The following is a 22,642-nucleotide window of genomic DNA, read 5'->3' as shown; positions in this document are numbered from 1 at the left end:
TAAGCATTATTAAATGGCCATTCAACTAACCAAAGGTCCAGAGTTCGTTCCTCCTTAGCAAATGCCTCAGCCCCCTTTCTACTTATTTAATATTTTTCACTAGATTGACATGTCATTGCCTGATGACGTTGTGAAACACAACAAGGAATCAAGGGCGTCAAAATTATACAGAGCCTTATTTCACAATACTTAATGAAGCAAGTATGAAAATATGACAAGCCCAAATAAGTCTTGTGGAATTTTTCTTCCTCCTCTCGAGTTGATGTTTGGAACCTTGTTTTCCAAGACAACAATTCCTCTGAAAAGTGCTTTCAAAAGACTCTCACAGTCAATTTCAAGCTGAACAACCCTATCAAAAAAGTGGTATAAAAAGGCAACGTCCATTCATTTCTCCTGATTATTTGCATTACAGGAGACATTGAGCGTTCTAAAATAGTCCAAGACACAGCTAATGCAAATACCTAAAAAGAAGTATCGTAATAGATTTTACAGCCAGGTGAACACTGTCCAAAGCCCTATCTTCTCACATACACATTGTGAAGTAATAAGGACGCACTGCCAAGAATGATACGCAGTTAAGACTGCAAATCTGCAATACATTAAAAAAATTAAAATGGGGTAAGACTTGAAGCATTTCAAACTGAACATGTCAGTGGGTAAATAACATTCTCCAGTATTAGACACATTGAGCTATAAAACTTTTCAGAGCACCAGAAACTGAATGCAGCTCTACAAAACACTTAGAAAATTAATCATTTTTATCTGTGATAATCTCAGGAACTGTGTATGCCTTTCCCCTTCCAACTTTATCCAAGGGCAACAGAGAATGGTAAATTCTGTTTTAAATACAGAAAAGTGTCACTAGGTTTGAAAAAAATACTAGAAACTTTTTGCAAGGACAACTGAATGAGACTGTATTTCAGAATGAGTGTTTGCCTGATCCAAAACATTCTCAATCAGCAAATTATATCCCAAAGATAGGTAAATAACTTAGAGTTATATACTGGAGTCTTTGCTAGCTGCACTCAGCATAAGCAGATGAAAAATCCCTTGCTTAAGTAAAAGGAGCAAAGCAAGCACGTTAAATGAGAGGGGTGGAACAGAGATACAATGGGAAGAAGGGAGCACGATTACTATTTTCTACTTAAAATACAGTGTGCCAATAGGAAAACTTCATGTAAAAGAAGAAAAATAACAGGGGAAACAGTAGACATCATTAGGTCACTGGAAAACCTCAATAGTGTTTGATGCCTTAAAAACAGAAGCAACAGAAATATCTTATGACGTATCTTGTAAGACACATGCACAATCTTTCCCCCACTATTTAAACTCCACTAAGATTTTTCTATACCACATTGAATGACTGTTTGTCAGACCTTATTTGCTAGAAATGGAACACAGTAGGTAGCTCTTGTTATATAAAAGGAGAAGTCACAATGAAGAATGTCAAATGTCAAATCTCAAGGTAACAAATCTCAACACTTTGGTAGAAACAGATTTGAAGAGCTCAAAGATGAGATGGATAATTTAAGAGTTATAGAAAGAGAAGCAGGAGAGGGAATTTGGAGGTGAGACAGAGCGAGAAAGAAAGTTTGGATTAACTTCTTTACATTTAAAGGAGGGATAAGTATATAACTGTGCACCCTAAGATTAGGTTAAACTAGTTAAAACTGACATCAGGCATAAATCTGTAATGAAACCACCTTCCGAGGAGAAGAAATGGGATTCAGGGAGGATGAAACTGAACTTTTTTCACCCTTTAAAAGCACAAGCAGGACAGCATGGTACACCTACAGAAAGCAGTTTTAGGCAGATATAATGCTTTCTACTAAATTAATGAAAACTGCTGAAACCAAAACTTTTATTGCAAAGAAGAATCCCAGTTCATTTTCTGACTGTATTAGGGAAGATGTTGCTGCATAATTAAAACAGAAGCCATAAAAACGTCTACTTAATTAAAAAAGTCCTGATTTACAAATGCCTAACGTTATCTTTACAGGAAAACACTGCAGTATGCAGTTAATTTGAAGGGTATACTCAAAGCACTGGGAATAAATTCAGGCCTGGATTCAGCTTAGCACTCAAACAAGTCCAAGTTTCTCAAGGCCAATTAACCAAATGCTTCCAAACTGTCACAACCACAATTAAAAGCACATTATTTTTAGTCTTTACAATGGAAAGGCAGACGTCCCTCTGTGCAAGCTGCCACCTGCCCCCTAGTGCCTCCAAGGTGTCTGAACAGCAGCTTATTCATGTTCAGGAGCAAAACCCAACCATTTTTCCAGATGCTGTTTCAAGCAGCATTCTTCAGGTTATCATTGGGGTCTATTAGTTTATAACCTCTGTTGTGAATGCATGGACATGAATGCTATGAATGGATGAACCTCTGTTATCCATCAGAGTTACTGCAGGTTCAATCGAAGTTTAAACTAGTAAGGCAACATTTGAGTAAAATGGCTAATCCACGAAACCTAGATGTAGTGCATCTAAAGAAGTTGCTTTTATATTTTAAAACTAGGAAGAACAAATCTTAGGATACCAACATCTTTTGAAGTCTTCTTCTAACAACTGTCATACAAAGGGTGAGAAATTAGGCATTTCTTTCCGAAGTGAGGGGGGATATTTAGATCTTTTCCAACAACACAAACATTTCCAAAATTTCACTCAGGTATAGACCAAAGCTGAAAAGACACCTACTTTATAGATTTGGAAAATGTAACAGGCTTATAACGAACTCACAAGTGCGCAAATAGGGGAATTTTTCTATCAGCCTTCTCTGAGAGATTTAAGTGCGATACAGTGCTTCAGAAACCTGGAGCATGATTACATGACTTATTTTAAGAAAGGCGCCTGCATTCCTCATTCATAAGTTAATACCACTGTGTAATCAGATACCAGAGACTTAAACACATGTGAATCATTTCATATTTTCAATATAATTTCCAGGGAACTGAATATAAAAGGCAAATACATAGTTCAAGGGTACATCAGGGAAAGAAGGTCTTTGTTAAGATCAAACTGTTGCATGACTGATCGAGTTTCAAACCAAGGAAGTTGTATAAAAACAACAGCAGCAGCACTGGTTTCACTGAAAAAAAAGTAATAGTTTGAATTTCTATTTTGCATAGCAATACCAGTAAATGCTGATTTTGCTACTATTTTCAAATAAGAGCACTACTGCCCTAATTGTGTTGGCTAAGGGAGGTTTTAAAAATAATTGCACCGGTAAATTCCTAATGGGAACAGAGGTTCTGTGTGAGTCTCAGAGAAGCAATGTCTATGTGTGGAAACTGAATTAAAGTTACACTGACAACAACTTTTCAGTTGTATGGAGATAAAGTTGAGTTTTGATTCTGTGTCTTTGAAAACACTTTTAAATGCAAGCAGTAAAGATGAAAACTATTAAACTTTTGTCAGGTTATCAATATGACTTGACTTAATTTGGTTAGCTTGCCATAGATTTGAATGGTATTTAGTTACGTTGAAAAGGTTGATGGAATAATGGTGATTTATCTGCCATTAAATAAAAAATGTGCTAGGAATGTGTCATTTCTAATAAATAAGCAGGTTTCTCCTTAAGACAACACATCTTCAGGAGTTTATAAATTCAAAGGAAGTAGTCTGTGGTCTATTTTATCTATAAATCTATGGCACCAAAGAACTAGATTTCAGGAGTTAGATATAAAATATAATAAAGAAGTTTTAGACTACACTTGATATAAATAGTCCTGTTAAAATTCAGACAACTATAACTTTGTCTTTGTTGCCTGTGTCTTCATAACTTCGTTGTCTATGAATTTTACTGTGTATAAACACTACAATCGGTATTATTTCAGCAGTAAATAAACTTTCATCATTACAATAAATCAGTGTCCCTCAATTATGTACTACGGTTTTAATACATTAACTCAGATGATGACAAAGAGAAAACATTATAATAAATGATCCTCTGGAGGGAAAAAACAAAAAAATAATTACTTAGAGTTTTAATCCCAATTCAGAAAACCACTTAAACGAGTACTTAAGTATTTTCCTAAACAAAAAAAGATTTAAGTGTGTGCACAGCCTGAAGTTCATGGAAGAATTGCGTTTCCTGAAGTTGGAAAATAAAAATAGGTATTCTTGAAGAATAATAACGCAGCTTAATAGATCCCTACTTGTAAAGCAGAGCTACAATACCGGAGCAAAAGTAAATTAGAAGTACTTAATTGAAGTTGTAGCCTAAGAACAAAGTCTCATGCGATCTACATTATTTTACCCAATAGAATACCTAATCCTGTCTTAGTGCCATGCTTGGTTGGTTGGTAGCAAACAGGTATTAACTCCTTTTCAAAGGTATAAGTTAACCACAACACTTTAGAGCTGTGCTGAGCTTAGAGTAGCACATAGAACAGTTGCAGTGGTTCATCTAATGGGTGGTAATTTGTTAAAGTGAAGCAATCAGTCTGCAATATGCCAACATTAATAAAAACTTAAATTATTCAGGGAAGATCCCAGATTAAAAAAAAAAATTACAACAAATTTTGTTACAGTAGTAGACTTCCTTGTTGGATTCTCTAATGCACAGCTACTGTGCATCTTTGGCATCTTTGGCAGCTACTCAATTTGATTCACTTGGTTTTGCTGGGATGTAAAGAATTGTTTTCAAAAAGACAAAGTCTGTCAGAGGCACTGCTTTTAGCTCCTACCCATATTTCAAATCACATCTAATGTAAAGATTACTGCTAAGGAAATTTAGGAGCATAATAGGAAATTTGCATCTGCATACTTACATAAGCATAAAACAATCTTATCAGGGCTTGCAAAAGGAGGCCACAATTAAATAATATAATGGCACAGCTGTAACACCTTTTGGGAAGCCAACGTTATGAAAAGATCAGCACAGTTTCTGTTTTAGGTAGTGACTTGCAAGCCAAGCAACAGGTTCTAACTTCACCTGCACACCTCCTTTGTGGATCTTGGCACAAGATTTTTTTGTTTGCCTTTGAAAACGGGAACAATAAAACTTCAGTGCATACAGAGCTGGAGATCCAAAGAGATGAAGTTACAGGAAACTCTAGCCAATGAAGTTTGGATTTCTGTAGGAGTTCAAAATGTCTGGTACATTAGGTGATACAAATCAGGAAGTTTTTACCAAAACCCAAAGAGTTGTGCCAGGCCAGAATAGAGGACGTGGACTTCTCACCATGAACCTACACAACATGATGTGAAGGTGTAACCAGGCATCATACAAACACAGAAAAGCTAGCTTTAAAACAGCTAACGAGGCAGCAGTAACGGTGAAGCTAGGGCAGAATTGTCCTCAGCAATGAGAGGCCGCTTCGACATTTACTTGAAGTCCCAGCCACATCCTGAAGCACACGCTGAATGCAGAAACAGTCCTGCCATAAAGAATTGAGCTTGCCAATCTAAGGCTACTCAGGTGAGTGTGCAAGAGCTGTGATCACATCTCTAAATTTCAGTGTAGACACACCATCTGTTCGTAAACGGTGCACTTTACATTGCCTGTAACACTTCAGGAACAGCCTTATTTTAAGCTATAGCCTACATATCTCTAAAGAAAAGCAGTCCCTCTTTTTTTTTTTTTTTTTACTATATTGTTTTGCTATCATACAAGCAAGCCACGTACAAATTACATTAAGCTTCCCTAATTTCTATTATTCCTATGAGATCTAAATTTTAGCCCTAGAGCTATCCAAATCTACTTCAAAATGAATGAATTTGAAATCCATGAAGCATTTCAATGCTAACAGCAAATAATATTAGATATTACTCTGAAGGTTAAATACATCCTTTTAATCCCAAAGTAATTTGGAAGACAAAATAATTCTTCTCTCCCCAAAACGTGACCAATGTCATCAGCTTTGTCTGAAGCCACTCAATATACTTTGCGTATGTGTAAAGCTGCAGCTATGCACACAGCACTTTCTCAGTCTGTCCGCAGACACACCAAAAATTACATTTTGATTTCAACAGAATGCAGGAACAGGAGGATCAGCAGTGCAAGCAGCAGGGTACTGACAGCAGCAAGATTAACGTGCAACTGTTTAAATGCAGCATGCTATTTAGCTAGTATCATTTTGGAAGGATATTAGTATCCCATGAAGTCAATTAAAAACTGGAAGTAATGTTACAACACGCATTATACGCAAACATGTATCTGTTTATCTGGGGTAGCTCCTTGCACATAACGAGTGCCAGGAGAACAAGACACAAAACGCTTCTTTGAAATACTGAAAATCATAATCTAAAGCCCATATGATAATAAAATAATGGAAAAGCCTTGGAAAGGCTTAAACCCTGCCTTTTTAAAAGGCCTTCTGACATCACTGAAGGCCCTAGCAGATACAGGCTTTATCTGGCCTGGTAGGGGACCAACCGTGACCTTACTGAAAACTGTCAAGCCCATCTATTTGTTAGAGATGTCCAAAGACTAATAGCAGATGGGAAACAAATGTTTATGAGGTTCAGAAAATTGGAGTTTCAGCTGCTTACTGGGCTATGTTTTCTTGGACTCCACATAGTCACACTGGAGGCATTCAAACTGCTCTATACCCTTACGTCTCTCAGTAGAAAGGTACAGAGCAGCATCACAGAGAACTCAAGTTTGGGCCTCCTTTGGTAGCAGGGAGATTTAAAGTATGCAATGCAACTCCCTCTGTTGTTATTTTCAGGAACATTGAAGGGCATGCTTCTTGTAAGTTCTTACAAACACACATCAGAAAGCAGTCATGTAGGGAACTGCACATATCTGTATAATTACGCTGGGATAAGAACTCCCATAATCCAATGTGCAGTCCTTTTTTTTTTTTTAAAATGCATAGACATCAACACATTCTGCACAACAGACATGAATTTGATTTTAAAAGTTCATCTTTCTTTAGTTAGTATGACACTTAACATACAGCTCTAATACCTGGTGAATGTTTCAGTAAATGCATGTTGTGTTCTGCCTCCTCATACATGAAACAGAAGGAAAAGTACTGCTCATGAGACTTTCCAATATTGGACAGTCGGGCAGCATAAAATAGTCTGAATCACCGAAGGTCCTTCCAGTTCTACTTACCCACCAGGCTTATGACAGCATGGGAGAGATTTAGAAGTGCTAGAAGCCGTCAAGAGAGGAGACTATTCGTCTTGACAAATTTCCACCCTTTTTGTCATAGTTTTGTACCAACCCACAGTGTCAATGACAGATACCTGAACAAAATGAACAAACCTTCATGATAGCCATTTCCCGTGCTGTTCAGTAGCAAAGCGGTTTTGCTGTCTCTCTGAAAATGAGTATTGCAGGAAGAATGCAACATTTACCTGCAAGTTGTAGTCCTGAAGAATTTTCACTAGTGAGTCTCTCAAATTAGGAATCTCCATGCCTTCCTTAATGCGGTGGATCAAAAGAATGGGATCCACATGGGTTCCAATATTGTTCAACAAACCAGTAATAAAAGCTGTGAAAACCAAGAGGCAAAGAAATTAAGAAAAAAATCCAGCAAAATACCTGATTAAAAGATGCTTTCTTGACAAGCTACAGGCTTTGGCTGATTCTATGACAGTTCTCTACTAAGAGATAACACTAAGCCTCTTTTATATAGCCTTCATATGTTTCTTGCAGCTGTATTTACTCGAATACAGGCCTTTGGGTAAGAGAGGAAGATACAGTTTGGCAATTCACAGAACTTCTAGGGTATGCAGAAAAGGGGTAACAGAGTATCCAGCACAAAGCCACAAGTAAATAATGCATTTCAATTCAATAAAAAGGGCTCTCAAGGAAACAGAGCCAGAAAATTAACTACATTATGTGACTATTCCATTCCCAGTTCCAGGGTTTAAAAACAAATTTTCAAGCACTTAACCTAACTCGAACATGTTTCTAAACATTGGTGAGAGTGACACAAAAGAAGTCTTTTGTTTTTTGAATTGCGCCTGGCTAAATGAAACACTAGAAGGCTGTGTTTTTAATTCAACCCCCAAAACTGAGGAATATCACTGGAGTTGCCCTGCATATGGGCAGATGGAACTGAGAGAATTCTATATGCTTTGAATCCCTTTTGCTCTAAAGATGTCACTGACTGTAGCATCACTTTTAGTAATGAACTGCATTTAAGTATGGGTAACTTGAGAATGCCATTCTTCTAAAGGAGTAACACATTTTGGTTGCTTCTTCCTGTCAGAATTAGCGGCCAAGAGATGAAAAGACATGTATTTTGACACTAATTCTACAAGACATTCAATCCTTTGGAAAAGAGATCCCAAGAGAGACTTTAAAGTCTTGATTTAAAGCCCCAGAAGAGGTTGCAAAGCTAATGGAGTAGATAGTTAAAATAATTCTCTATTTTCTCAGTCATATGAACTCTGAACCTGCCTCCTGAACAAAACTGACATTGCTTATGAGATTCTGACAGTTTCTGATTCCTTCAAACTTTAAACTTGACTAGCTATTCATATAATGGATGAAAGGCAAAATGCCCTCATTATTACAGCTCTTACCTTTGTACCACAGAAACAAAACAAATTAGTTATTCTACTGAGGGGCAGAAAAGCGTAGGTTCTTCATTTTCAGAATTTCAAAGGGAAGCAGCTGCAATAAACACACTACACAACATCCTCATCAAGCCTGCAGACTGTGTTTGGAGGCTGTCTAAAAATAAAGCCTCATTCTGCCAAATTAAAAGCACCATTCTCCCCTTAATTTGTCATTAAGGACATAACTATGCAGAGCTTGGTCTAATGTTAAATCCCTAAGTACTCATTCTGTAGCACGCCCACATGCTGCCTTACTGGAAGTTTTTCTGCACAGTAGGACAGCTATGTTGTGCTCCACAAACCAGAACACCTCCCTGGCCATCCATAAACACTTTCTCTAACATGCACGTGGATAATTCAATCCTTTAATTACAATAGCATTCCACAAAAAAAATACACATGCAAGGCTTCTGAGAAACTATCCCACTCACGTGGTTTGTCGATAGAATATAAAATGAGGTCTTCCCAAAGTTCTCCATCATCTTGTTCCTTGGCAAATTCAATAGCTTTATCTACATCTTGCAATTCTTCCATTATCATCTTCAAGGCACTGCGGCTATTACCCATTCTGCCTAACAGGAAAAAATAAGTAAGGAGATTATAAATCCTAAATGCTTATCAATGCTCAGTGCTTTAAGAAGCTCTTTCAATATGAATTTTATAAGGGTGAAGCTGCCTCAGACTAATTCAAACAAGAGCACATCTAATCTAATCTGATGTAGGAATGCAAATCCCAGAGCAATCAGTATAACCTGAACAAGTGCTTGGAGCACTTTGCTGGACTGGGACCTGGAGCCTTTCCTAAGGATGTGTTGGGTCATATTAGGGGTTCTGAACTGCAGCAACATCCAATGTAAGGGGGAGTTTGTGTATGTGTATGCATGTAAACTATGACATTAAATATCCCCTTTAAGAGCCCGCATGGACACTTTTAATTTGCAGTAAGTATAGCACAGTTTACACCCATGGAAAATTAAAGGAAGAAGAAGAAATAATAGAAATGCTGAACTATTCTTTAAGTAAACCTATAAGTAAATCCTACTCTGCTCTCAAATGGTCCACAGAACATTTTTCTCACTAAAACAAAGATTGATTAAAAAACACTTTCCATTTTGTTCATGACTAATACATAAACATACACAAAAATCTTAGTCTTACAATGCTGCCCATTCAGAGGTAAATTCCTTGGCCTGCTGGGGGGAGTTAATGTACAATTAATTTTATTAAAAAAAAAAAAGGCAACAAAAGCAAATCTTCCACCTCAGCAAGAGATAATACTAAGCTTCTGAGATGTATTCAGAATAAAACATTTGTTTTATTTCTCCCCTCTCTTCAAACTGACAGTATTACTCTTCTCTTGGATATTGTCTCAAAAACACCCCTCCGCCCCAACCTGTTTCACATAGCCCCACAACACCTCCAAAACCCCAGAAAAATACCAAATCAGAAACGCAGTAACACCATACATGGAGTTAAGACATCATATGAATACCCCAGTGCTTTGTTTTATTTTCTAAATCATGTTATTTGGTCCTACTGACTGTATACCAACTTTGTCTCTGGGAAGGCATGTTAAGTGATATTAGACAATACATCATATTTTTCGCAGCATAAACTTTGACAAGATTAAAAGCATGTTGTAATTTATCACACTGAGTGTTACTTACTCAGAAGATAGACTGTCTCTTCCACAAAGTTCCTCTGTTGGCAGATCTCAAGAGCCTTGAATTTAAGGGAAGGGAGGAGGTAAAGAGAATACAGGGAACCATGTAACATGATATTTTATTGATCACAAATGCTGCAAGAGGCTTAAAGATACTTTTCCATGAAGTTGCATTACTCATTTTGACAGGAATACAGCTCCCTTAATATGCACTGTCAGGTCCTCTGGCATTAATTAAGAGGAGAAACTCCGTGGCATTTTTTTTATTTTTCTACAAGATTAAATAAATCTGGGGACAGGACAGGTATTTCAATTTGGATTATGCCAATCTCTACCTTTAAATCTACTGGCAACTTCTTTCTTCTGCTTCCAAAAGTTGGTTAATCCAAAAGCATTAAGGTTATCTGCTGTCAAGACTTGCTTCCTGTGGGTGGACTTACGAAGTCTCTAGTGATGGAGGTCTACTTGACATTCATTCATAATACAAGCCTGTAGATCTCCTCAGGGTAACCAGAATGGTTTTGGGAGGTAGACAGCGCCCTCCAAATTTTGTGACCAGTGACCTCCAAGAAGACAATACAAAAATAATCCAACCCAAGTATGAAAGAATAAGGAGGAAGCATTTCTTGTAAATTTGGTTTAAAGACCTGAGGGCTAAATACCATGAGCAGTTACTGAATCGGTGTATAGTTGACAAACACTGAGCACAATTACCAAAATTACTAAAACTTGTTGGTAATCAGTTTGGTAACAGAAGACTGGCAGGGCTGGCATGCCATAAACGATGCCATGTCTGTTTCCAATTTGGAAGCAGAAAGCAAGCTCAAGATTCATGGCACTCCTGTGAAGACAACTGTTCACCAATAAAGACTTTCATACTTGGAAATCAAAACTATAAATGCCTAAGATACAGCTACAGCTGAAGATGTAGGTAGGAATTAACTTTTCCTTCCATTCTCCAATTATTTCAGATGGGTTACTATGAAGATTAGAGATATGGACAATGAATGTCCATATAAAAAAACCCCAGATACTTCAGGTATGAATAATAATAATAATAAGTTATAAACACAGCTGACAGCCTTTTTTCTCTCCACTTAGAAGTTAAACTACAAAGTATCTGATATTCAGTATTTCTGGATGCTGCACATTTATTGACTGTCAAGCTCCCTCTAGAGGAAAACAGGGAACATTCATACTTCTCTCAGTTCATTTTATAAAATGTTTGCTAAACTGCACTTGAATAAAAGTGGCTTACTTTTAAAGAACAAGAATAATGTCTTCCTGCTGAGTTTATGATTTCTTTAAAGCACTAATAAGCATGAATTTGTTCAAATATCATGGTTTTTTGCAATTTATACAGTGCACTGGAATCTGCTTAACAGGAACTGAAAATACTGGAAACTGGGACATTCTTGGTCCCCTTTTTATTTCCTTAGAACAAAGATTTGTATGTGGCAAAAAGTGTTACTATACGATATGTATGGTAAGAAGTATAATTACAGAATTAGCAGTGACAGTAAATTCAACTAAGTTTTATACAGTGTTGGTATCTTTCCTCTCTTCCTTAGCTTCTTACTGAAACATATTAACATTTTAACATAAGGTTAGAATGACACTTTCTCTAACATCCTTTTCTCTCACTTTGGTGATTATTGCACCACACCTTCCAAAGGTTCACGGGTCTCTGACGTATACTTGCTCACAGCCCATGACTTCAGCAAAGCAGTGCCAGCAATCCATACCTCTCCAGTTTAGAGAGGAGGACGTTGTGGGGGACCGTGTCAAAGGCCTCACAGAGGTCCAGACAGATGACATCTGTAGCCCTTCCCGTGTCCCCTGATGTCGTCACTCCATCATAGAAGGCCACTAGGTTAGTCAGGCAGGACTTGCCCTTGGTGAAGCCATGTTGGCTGTCTGGAATCACCTCCCTGTCCTCCATGTGCCTTAGCATAGCTTCCAGGAGGATTTGTTCCATGATCTTCCCAGGCACAGAGGTGAGACTGACTGGCCTGTAGTTCCCCAGGTCTTCCTTTTTTCCCTTTTTAAAAATGGGGTTATGATTCTACGATTTACACACAGCACTTTTCTGCACCATTGTCCTGGTTTTGGTTGGGATAGAGTTAATTTTCTTCCTAGTAGTTGGTCCAGTGCTATGTTTTGGATTTAGGATGAGAATAATGTTGATAACACACTGATGTTTTAGTTGTTGCTAAGTAGTGCTTACACTAGTCAAGGACTTTTCAGCTTCTCATGCCCAGCCAGCGAGAAGTTGGGAGGGGGCACAGCCAGGACAGCTGACCCAAACTGGCCAAAGGGCTATTCCATACCGTATGACATCATGCTCAGTATACAAGCTGGGGGTAGTTGGCCAGTGACTGCTGCTCGGGAACTGGCTGGGCATCGGTCAGCGGGTGGTGAGCAACTGCATTATGCATCACTTATTTTGTATATTCTTTTATCATCATTATTATTATTTTCCCCTCCTTTTCTGTCCTATTAAACTGTCTTTATCTTAACCCTCAAATTTTACTTTATTTTCCTGATTCTCTCCCCCATCCCACTGTGGGCCGGGGGAGCGAGCGAACGGCTGGGTGGTGTTTAGCTGCCTGCCGGGTTAAAACACAACCACCACCCATCACTGAAGATCAGTGGCTAGATCTGCAATAACTAAAACTAATTTGCACCAAAAGAAAAAAAAAGAAGTGCAGGTAAGGTTTTATACATAAAACCATGATCACGCAAATAACATAAGGCAAAAACTAAGAGAGAATCAGAGAGTTAAAAACAAATAAGCCAACACTGTAGACAAAAGTCTTTGTCTGGAAACCTCTCAGGCTCATTGCGTAAAAAGATCACTGAGACAACCTAGTTTCGTGCAACAGTTTCAACAAAGACCAAGCCTGCAATCCTAACAAAGTATTTTCCAGTGTTTCCTGCTGTTGCACAGTAAAGTTGACAAAAGCATGCAAAACAAGAGAGGTGCCAGGAACAATACTAGTTCTCTTTAGAATGTCAACCACGTAAAATGCAATATTCAATATTACATTTAAAACTACTCCACTGGTGTCATCATTATAGCTGCATACAGAGAGGTATCCTTTCACAAAGTCTGCTCTGCTTGGCCATTAACAGCAACAAATACAAATAATAAAATAATGACCCCAACTAAAGAGGAAAACTTAAATTTCCATTCGATTCACTTTAATTCAAGCAGGGGAAAAAAACCAAGACTGTCCTTAACTTTATTTATTTTTTAATTTGACAAGAGAGAGCAAGGAACGAAAATGTAAAAAGGTTAAAGAAGGTGGAAACATGGTATTCTGTAAAACCCCAAGTCTACTAGCGGAAGTTCAAGGACAAAAAACTTTTAGCTCTGCTAGTTTAGTGACTGTTATATTGTGTATATCATCTGAAAACAACTTAGGACCTTAGAATACAAAGCTAGAAAAACTCCAGTTACAGCTACTCATTTTTCAAGATCTAACACTGACTAGTCCTAGATTTGGCAAAACAATTGTTGATTTCTTGGAACCACAACCTGCTGTCCAGTCAGGCCAGGCACTGATGCGTAAATATGCTGTAGGTACGCATCAAGTGTGAATTCAGAACTTCTGCACTAAAAATCCCCACCGATTCCTGCCCTGTGAGCTGAGAGAGGAAGGTCTCAGCTGTCAGCCAGCTCTGCAAACCAAACTTCTGAAGGCGATGGTCACAAACTCAAAGGATCTCCTCCTTTTGGCAGTAGAGGGCAGTACCAGACACACAGTTACAAATTTACAACACTACAAGCTACAGACATAAAAATCGAGGACCTGTGTTTAGATTTTGGGTGCTTACCTTCTCTAGTGGACAGTGCGTGCTGTCTCTGAGAAATGGTAGCAAATTTGGACGATCGTATTCGGCATAAAGGCTGATCTGTTTCTCATGATATCGCTGGCCTTTATGGTGGTCTCTCTTGAAAAGCTTGTGCAAATACTAGAAATCAAAAGAGAGAATCAGGACTCAAAACCTCTTAGGCAATATTATTTGTTCTCTGCTACTAAAAAACTCCTCCTAATTTCTTCAGGAATGTGCTAACACATACTAAAAGGCACAGAGATTAAATCCTGATTCAAAAGACTAATTTTACATTTTTCTGAAGTACCCTCATCACAGCAATCTCCAAAACCAGCTCTATAAAACAGGTTTTCAGCAACAGTTAAGAAACTGTCCTTTAACCTTCAATGAAACTACTGGATTTTGAAATTTTACAGAAAACTTTGGACAAATATGTCAAATGAAGCATTTCGGTTACCTAGATATGCTTGACCATAACATGTAACTATAGATCAAATTTTTACCACATGAAATGTTTTAATCAAAGTACCTCAAACTATAGATACTGGGGCAAAGCTCCTTCTCTCTAGACGAGCACAGAAAAGCCTTGAGAATCACCTGGAGAGTTGCTTTTATGCAAAGGGAAGCAGGCTTCACACTTTGAAACTGATGCATCCCTTCCATAAACTGACGGTCAGTCAGTTGTCTCCGCAAAGCTCTTGGGCTGCGGGCTGCACACTTCATAGAGCTGCTTTCTATAATCAGATCTCTAACACATAAACCCGCTCTCCACCAGATCGATGCCCTGAGCACCACCTGTACACAGCAGCAAGTTAAAACTTCCCTCCCTAATACAGCCCAAGCCCACGGTTACACATTACATATTCCACTGACAGCATGTACAAACCGAAGAGGTGCTTTTGGAATAGCGATGTGGAGAGACAGCCTTACAGTGACATTGTAATTCTGCACAAACAAGAACAATCCTGCAGCGTATGGAAGTTACAGCTCTGGAAAGACAAGCACTTCACTGTCTCTATGGATCAGCAAAACGTGCTTCAGAGTTGCACCCAACATCCAATCCCATTTTTGTGTAGGGAAGGAGGAAGGATGTAAGTAATTGACCAGAGAAGACACGTGTCTGCAATGCCATGAGGAGTACCGCATGGTATGTTAACAAGTATGCAGTATGTTATCAAGTTGTCACAAGTACACGTTTTATAATTATTTTACTATTGTAAAAACGCTATGGTCATCTTAAAAAATGGATTAGCAGAAGTAGCAACTTCGGCTCTGATGATTTATGACATTTTAGTGTCGTGTACTTTGACAGTATAACGACATCTGTAAAAGATGTGCCCAGCAAAGAGTTTATTCAGCTCAACTTGAAACCAACAGAATATAGAAATACTTACCACATGCTGTAGCTCAGGCCTGTTTTCTAATTCTTCGACGACTCTGTCAATCTGAAAGAAAACAAAGCCCAACAGATTAGCAAACCTGTGATGAACATCACATTTACGGGACTGAAAGAAGGATGGGTAATACAAGCAAGGATTGGACTGCCATGCCATGAACTTGTTATACTCACAGAAATTTTATCTTCGTTATCCAAAAGCATGTCTACTGCTTTCTAAAGTAAAGAAAGAGAACCCAGTTAAGAAACAGGTACACACATTTTCACACACGCTATATAGTATTATGCTTGTTCACTGATGGGTATCAGATGGATATTGCAGACCTACTCTTTTCAGCAACAGTAATTCAGGGAGCAGTTTGCATAACATCAGCATTCCCCGACAGCACAGCATTACAGGAGAACACATCGTGTATTCTTCTAGAATACTTCTCCTAAGTTTTCACACTAATGGCAATCAATACTGTGCACTTATATTGCAGGTGAAGTATGCCCATCGAATCATGGGTCACAGAAGGCCACTGTCAAATGATGTAGAAATACTATTTGTCCCACTGCAAAAGGGAATTGCAGAGTGATGCCTGTATAGCAAACACACGACTCAACTTGCCTTACGACTGGATTTCTCCAAACTATCTGCACACTGATACCGTAACACAAGCAGACAAGATCAGGTAAGCAGAGTGGCCACCGGGATTCTGGTTCTGCTTCCTCTTAGAAGACCAAACTTTGCTTCACATTCAAAAAATGCAAAACCACAGATTCCTGTATGATTTACTCTATTTAATAAAAAAGAATTACACTTCTTTCCCCCCCCGCCATGTAGTTTAGAATGGGCATACCAAAGATCATTATCTTTGGTACAGATGGCTCCGTATTTTAGCTCCAGTGCTTAAACAACCACTGCACTGAAAGAGCAGATCTACTTGGTTTCTACCCAAGGATCATACCAAAAACTCATTTGCTGAGGTTTTATAGCCAGCTGGGAAGAAATAAGATTGAATTCAGCACAAAACACATACTTCTTATTTTTGGAATTTAGGTTAGTAACCTTGCAAACTTTCAGAAGAAAAAAAAAAAAATTCGTGATCACAGGTAGTGTTTTCCTCAATCCTCCCAGTCATGGGGGGGAGACTTCAGAAGAAACAGGTGAGCCCAGGATATCAATACCTGGCTCCAGGACTGGTGCCTCCGCCAAAACTTTGCGTTTTTAAACCATGGAAGAGCCTTCCAGAGACAAGGCATGCTGGGGCCTGACGGGATCCACCTGTCCGGATGGGGAAAACACATCTTTGGGTGTAAGCTGGCAGGACTGATCGAGAGAGCTTTAAACTAGAATTGATGGGGGACGGGGATAGCAACAGGATTGCAGTAGGTAAGCCGGGGGTTGGCATGGCATCACCTGAGGGTGGCAACGCTAGCAGGAACATTTACACTGCTGCTGGGAGCATGGAGGGCTCAGGAGCATATCTGAAATGCTTGTATACCAACGCATGCAGTATGAGAAACAAACAGGATGAACTGGAAGCGTTGGTCACCTCCCAGAGCTATGGTACCATTGGTATTAGTGAGACTTCGTGGAATGAGTCCCACGATTGGAGTGCTGGGATGGAGGGCTACAGGCTCTTCAGGAGGGATAGGCAGGGCAGGCGAGGTGGAGGAGTTGCACTATACGTAAAGGAGAGGTTTGATCGTACAGCCCTTGCAGTTAGTGATGATGTGGATAAGAGCCTCTGGGTGAGGATTAGGGGGTTGGAAAACAAAGGAGATGTTGTAGTGGGTGTCTACTACCGATCACCCAGCCAGGATGTAAGCACTGATGAGTTATTCTACAGGCAATTAGGAGAAATTTCCAGATCAGTAGCCCTTGTCCTTATGGGAGATTTCAACTTTCCAGACATGAACTGGGAATATCATACTGCTGTGATGAGCAGGTCTTGCAAATTCCTGAAGTTTGTAGGAGATAATTTCTTGCCACAGCTACTCAGTGAGCCAACTAGGAAAGATGCCCTCCTAGACTTGCTATTTGTGAATAGAGAAGGACTCGTGGGACATGCAATGGTAGGTGGCTGTCTGGGCCACAGTGATCATGAAAGGGTCGAGTTTAAAATTTTCAGTGTAATAAGAAAAAAGGACAGCAGAGTTGCTACCCTGGACTTCAGGAGAGCAAACTTTAAGCTATTCAGGGAGCTATTTAGCAGAGTACCCTGGGAATCTGCTTTTGAGGGCTTAGGAGTCCACGAGTGCTGGCCACTCTTTAAGAACCACCTTTTAGAAGCACAGGAGCAGGTGATTCCACTGTGTCCTAAGTCAAGCAAGCATGGCAGAAGATCAGCTTGGCTGAACAGGGAACTCCTCATGGAGCTCAAGAGGAAAAAGAAAATGTATGGTCTCTGGAAGCGAGGTCAGGCTTCACAGGTAGAGTACAGAGCTGTCGTTCCTATATGCAGGGAGAAGACACAAAAGACCAGCTCAATTAGAGTTGAAACTGGCCAGCGTTCAGATAACAAGAAGGGCTTTTTAAAGTATGTTAATAGCAAGAGGAGGTCTATAGAAAACATTAGACCAATACTTGTTGAAGCTGGTCATCTGACTAATATGGATGAAGAAAAAGCGGAGGCATTCAATGCATTTTTTGCCTCAGTCTTTAATAATACTGATAGACCTTGGGCTGCCCGGTCCCCTGAGTCAGAGGACCACAAGTGTGGGAACAGTGACTTTCCATTTGTGCACACTGAAATTGGAAGGGACCAGCTGTATCAGCTGAATGTTCACAAGTTCATGGGGCCTGATGGGAGTCATCCCAGAGTACTGAAGGAGCTAGCGGATGTTACAGCAGGACCCCTCTCAATCATCTACCAAAGGTCATGGGAGTCTGGGGAGGTCCCCACTGACTGGAAGCTAGCCAACATTATGCCAATTTACAAAAAGGGCATCAGGGAAGACCCAGGAGACTACAGACCTGTTAGTCTAACCTCAGTTCCTGGAAAAATTATGGAGAAGATCATTCTGGGTGCTATTGAAAGGCGTTTGAAGGACAAGGCAATCATCAGGCACAGTCAACATGGATTCACAAAGGGAAAGTCCTGTTTAACTAATTTAATACCCTCCTACGATAAGGTCACCCACCTCGTGGATGAAGGGAAGGCAGCAGATGTAGTTCCTCTGGGTTTTAGTAAGGTGTCTGATACTGTCCCTCACAGCATCCCTCTGGACAAGTTGTCCAACTGTGGGATGAACAGGTGCACGGTGCACTGGGTGAAGAACTGGCTGAAGGGCAGAGCTCAAAGGGTTGCAGTGAACAGGGCTACACCTGGCTGGAGACCAGTCACCAGAGGTGTTCCCCGGGGTTCAGTTCTAGGGCCAGTTCTGTTCAATCTTTTTATCAATGATCTGGATGCAGGAGTTGAATGCACGGTTAGTAAGTTTGCTGATGATACTAAACCTGGAGGTGCTGTTGACTCTCTCGAGGGACAAGAGGCCTTGCAGAGGGATCTAGACAGATTGGAGCATTGGGCTATGATTAATGGGATGAAGTTTCACAAGTCAAAATGCCGGATTCTGCACCTAGGACAGAGTAATGCCAGACACAAGTCTAAATTGGGAGAAGAGGGGATGAAGAGCAGCCCTGCAGAAAGGGGTCTGGGGTTGCTGGTTGACAGGAGGCTCAACAGGAGTCAGCAGGGTGCCCTGGCAGCCAAGAGGGCAAACTGCATTCTGGGATGCATCAAACACAGCATAACCAGCCGGTCAAAAGAGGTGATCATCCTGCTGTATTCAGCGCTGGTGCGGCCTCACCTTGAGTACTGTGTGCAGTTCTGGGCCCCACCATTTAAAAAGGATGTGGAGGTCCTTGAACATGTCCAGAGGGTGCCCCAAGCCTGTCAGTGTTTAAGAGGCATTTGGACAATGCCCTTAACAACATGCTTTAACTTGGTCAGCCCTGAATTGGTCAGGCAGTTGGATGAGATGATCGTTGTAGGTCCCTTCCAGCTGAAATAGTCTGTTCTATTAATTGACCGCAGTGAAAGAAAAGTGGCAAGTACATTTAATATATGTCTCACAATAAATTCACTGCCTCCTTTCTTTGGCTTATTAATAGCATTATTTGATTAGAAATGCAGAAAGAGTATCATGGTGAAAGTCTATTTGAGAATCACAACAATGATCTCAGATCTGGAACTCTTCTCACCGTGTGTGATACCCAAGTGGAAATAAACAAATGAAAAAAAAAATCATCCTTGGGTCAATTATTCTGTAGTCTAGGCAAACATCTTCTCCCTTACCTCAGAATGTATCCAGACACAGCAAACACACTCTCTGCCTCAACGCTATCTTTAGCTCATTTATTTTTAATCTGTTAAAATATCTCTAGTGAAAAGTGACTATAAAAATCATTAGGATCACCATACCTCTGAATCAAAATCCATGAGCAGAACAATTTTGTCTCTGATAGAACTGAAAAGATTGTGCTTGTGGATCAACTGGAAGACGTCTTTATGCCTCAGAGTTAGGTAAATTTCTAGGGCTCTGCCATAGCGCTGGTCATAAGTATACCTGATAAAAAACAATGTTATAATACATGCGGTCTTACATATCTAAGTGTAGGAAAATTACCTATGAGGGAAAATATAACTGTACTCTAGGATGTAAAGCTTGTTAGGATGCTACTTGATCTGATGAATATCTAAATAGTTGCTGTGATTAACTTTTGTTAACAGGAAATAAAACACTGGGCAACATTAGTTTCAACTGTTTATATCAGCCACCGCATTTGTGTTCTGACCTGTGGTTCTCTGCATTTTCATTTTCCCACTTTCAAACCACAGGAAAGCCACGCAAAACGCTAGCTTTTCTATTTTTGGAAACTAATTGGAACTCTTCAGAGCTAAAAAAACCTGTTCATTTAAAACTTTGAGACAGACTGTAACATAGCAATAGACAGTAGCTCTGCTTTCTTCAAAGAAGCAGTATGAAAAGAACTTAACATGGGAATCAGGCTGAGAAAACCAAAGAGCTTTATCCCTGTACGACATAGCCTAGAACCAGATCAGTTTTGGCACATTTTCCAGCCACATATTTCCAGCCCCACAGTAAACCTAAATATACTACTTTTGAAATAGTGGGGAAAAAGCACCATTTTATTTTCCTGTGGGTAATTCTGAAATGCACACTTCACAAAAGAGGCTTCCTCTTACAGTATAAAGTGGAATGCTAGCTATTTGCTTTGGAAAGAGGAGTAGCAAATCCAATCTTAAACTAAACTCTCTGCTTTCATACTCAGCATACACTTTATAAGGAAGGGAAAAGAATTGCTAAGCTGTGCAATCAGCAGAGTGGAGAGTAGAGAAAGCTGATACTCTGTAGACTGCCGCAAAGCAGATATTTCTGTTAAGAGAGTTAGGCAAATATTTATAAACTATAGTATACCATTTCAAGCTTACTTTTTGTAACAGGAGTTTAAAATTGTACTCACAATTCCGCAAGTGTTTGTAGCAAAGTCCTGTTCTGTGGATCTTTCTTCAAGTGATCCACTACAGCCTGAACTATGATTGTGTTGTTGTAGAGATCTCCAGGCCACTCTTTTATCAGGGTTGCAAACCCCTATAAGTATAAGAGATTGTAACAGAAATAGAAAGAACTGCCTAAGGAACATTTCAAAACATCAAAGCTTCAGCTAAGCCTCTGAGATTATACCTGCTGTGCTTCACCTCTAAGCCACTTTTACGTGCTCACAGACGTGCACAGTGCAGAACGCAGATTTTCCTTCTTAGGGCAATGTTATTAAGATTCATGAAGCTGGGTCTCTTTCAGGTGCTGTATGCTTTGTGCAGCACCTCGACCACTTGTGCTACATTAAACAAACTAAAAATAATAGTATTTATAAAAAGTAACCTATCTCACAGTATTTGCATGCTCTGAAGAACATTCTACCTATTCTTTTAAAATCTAAACCAAAATTCATCTTTTTAATCTTTTCATTATCATTGAATTATCCGTTGAAAATCTGTTTGAATACAACAGAATTTGCTATCAGAATTCCACATTGCTGAGGGTGTTTTGCTGGCAATAGCTATTACACGTGGACACGTCAGGCTGCAGTACCTCGTAGTCACTCTCCAAAAACTCATGCAGGACCATTTCATAGATCAGAGGCTTCAAAACTGGATCCCGTCTGGGCAAGTAACGACTAATTGCCTATAGGAACAAAGAGAACAAAGTGTCAGAAGGGGAATGACATGCAACATCCTGGTACACTGATGATAGAAAAAAGTTGTTGTGAAACCAAAAAAAACCAAAGCTACGTGCAAAACATGGCTCTTGGCAAACACTGGAAGCACTGTATATTCGTATTTGTAAGCAGTATCCTAAAGTTATTTACTTTAGGTTTGCGCACATTGGAATTGTATTTCTAACGAAAATTCTTTCAGATAAGTAAGACAGCTGTAAAATACTAATTAGAATGGGAGCATCAGCCTTTGCGCTTAGAAAAGTCTGAATATTTACTGCTAGTCATTTAGAAAATAAAACCCACAAAAGACCCCTCAGAAGAAGAAAGTTTTCAAAATCCATTTTGTCCAGTCTTGGTCTTCTATCTTGTAAAAAGGTATAAGCATTCATTAGCTGAAAACTGTGTACTTTTGATTTATGACTTACTGTAAGGTCATTACATTTTATGAAGAGTTCTGTTTTGCCAGCTATTTTTACATACCCAAATGAAAATTAATTTGAGAATACATCTCTCCACGGAAAGGGTGAAGGCGTGTGGTCTGTTGCTCTATAGGTGGTGTTAAGGAACTGCATTCTGGCAGGCAGGAGATGAGAACCAGCCAGAATGAATCAGCTCATACCCTGGAATTTCAGCACAGCATCTTATTAGCGCTATTATTCCATGCAACTAGAGGCCAAGGTTGTTACCGCCTGCCAGAATAAACCCTACCACTGCCAGCTGTGTTGGGACTTTGGGATTTGTAGCTGAAGGCCCAACACTGATGAAATTCCTCCAAACACTCAGAGATGTTGCCTGCTGCCCACTAATGGCACACGATGCAGTAGCATTTTGTTATTGAAGTTGCACGAACAAAGCAGGAGAAATAACATCTCACTACATCATTTTTTTTTCGCAGTTTTACAGACAGTAATGACTATTCACAACAAATTCTCCTAGTATTTAAATCAAAACAATTGCCGAAGTTACATATTTCATTAAAGTCTTCCAT

At 39.4% G+C, this 22,642-nt stretch overlaps 1 protein-coding gene across 1 annotated transcript in view; it reads right to left on the bottom strand.

Moving 5' to 3' along the window:
- The window catches only part of VPS41 (VPS41 subunit of HOPS complex), a 115,163-nt gene that overhangs the window by 5,460 nt on the left and 87,061 nt on the right, over positions 1–22,642 (bottom strand). The window contains exons 17-25 of the mRNA XM_076330788.1: positions 21,528–21,620; positions 20,899–21,026; positions 19,835–19,979; positions 15,597–15,638; positions 15,421–15,471; positions 14,027–14,164; positions 10,191–10,245; positions 8,955–9,095; positions 7,312–7,448 (exon numbers count right to left, since the gene is read on the bottom strand). Coding sequence (XP_076186903.1) covers positions 7,312–7,448; positions 8,955–9,095; positions 10,191–10,245; positions 14,027–14,164; positions 15,421–15,471; positions 15,597–15,638; positions 19,835–19,979; positions 20,899–21,026; positions 21,528–21,620 — 930 coding nt within the window. The remainder of the gene's footprint in view (positions 1–7,311; positions 7,449–8,954; positions 9,096–10,190; positions 10,246–14,026; positions 14,165–15,420; positions 15,472–15,596; positions 15,639–19,834; positions 19,980–20,898; positions 21,027–21,527; positions 21,621–22,642) is intronic.

This window comes from Aptenodytes patagonicus, chromosome 2 (genome assembly GCF_965638725.1).
Source record: "Aptenodytes patagonicus chromosome 2, bAptPat1.pri.cur, whole genome shotgun sequence".
Lineage (NCBI taxonomy): Eukaryota > Metazoa > Chordata > Aves > Sphenisciformes > Spheniscidae > Aptenodytes > Aptenodytes patagonicus.
Note: the sequence above shows the minus strand (reverse complement) of the source record. Positions and strands in the feature narration are given on the sequence as shown.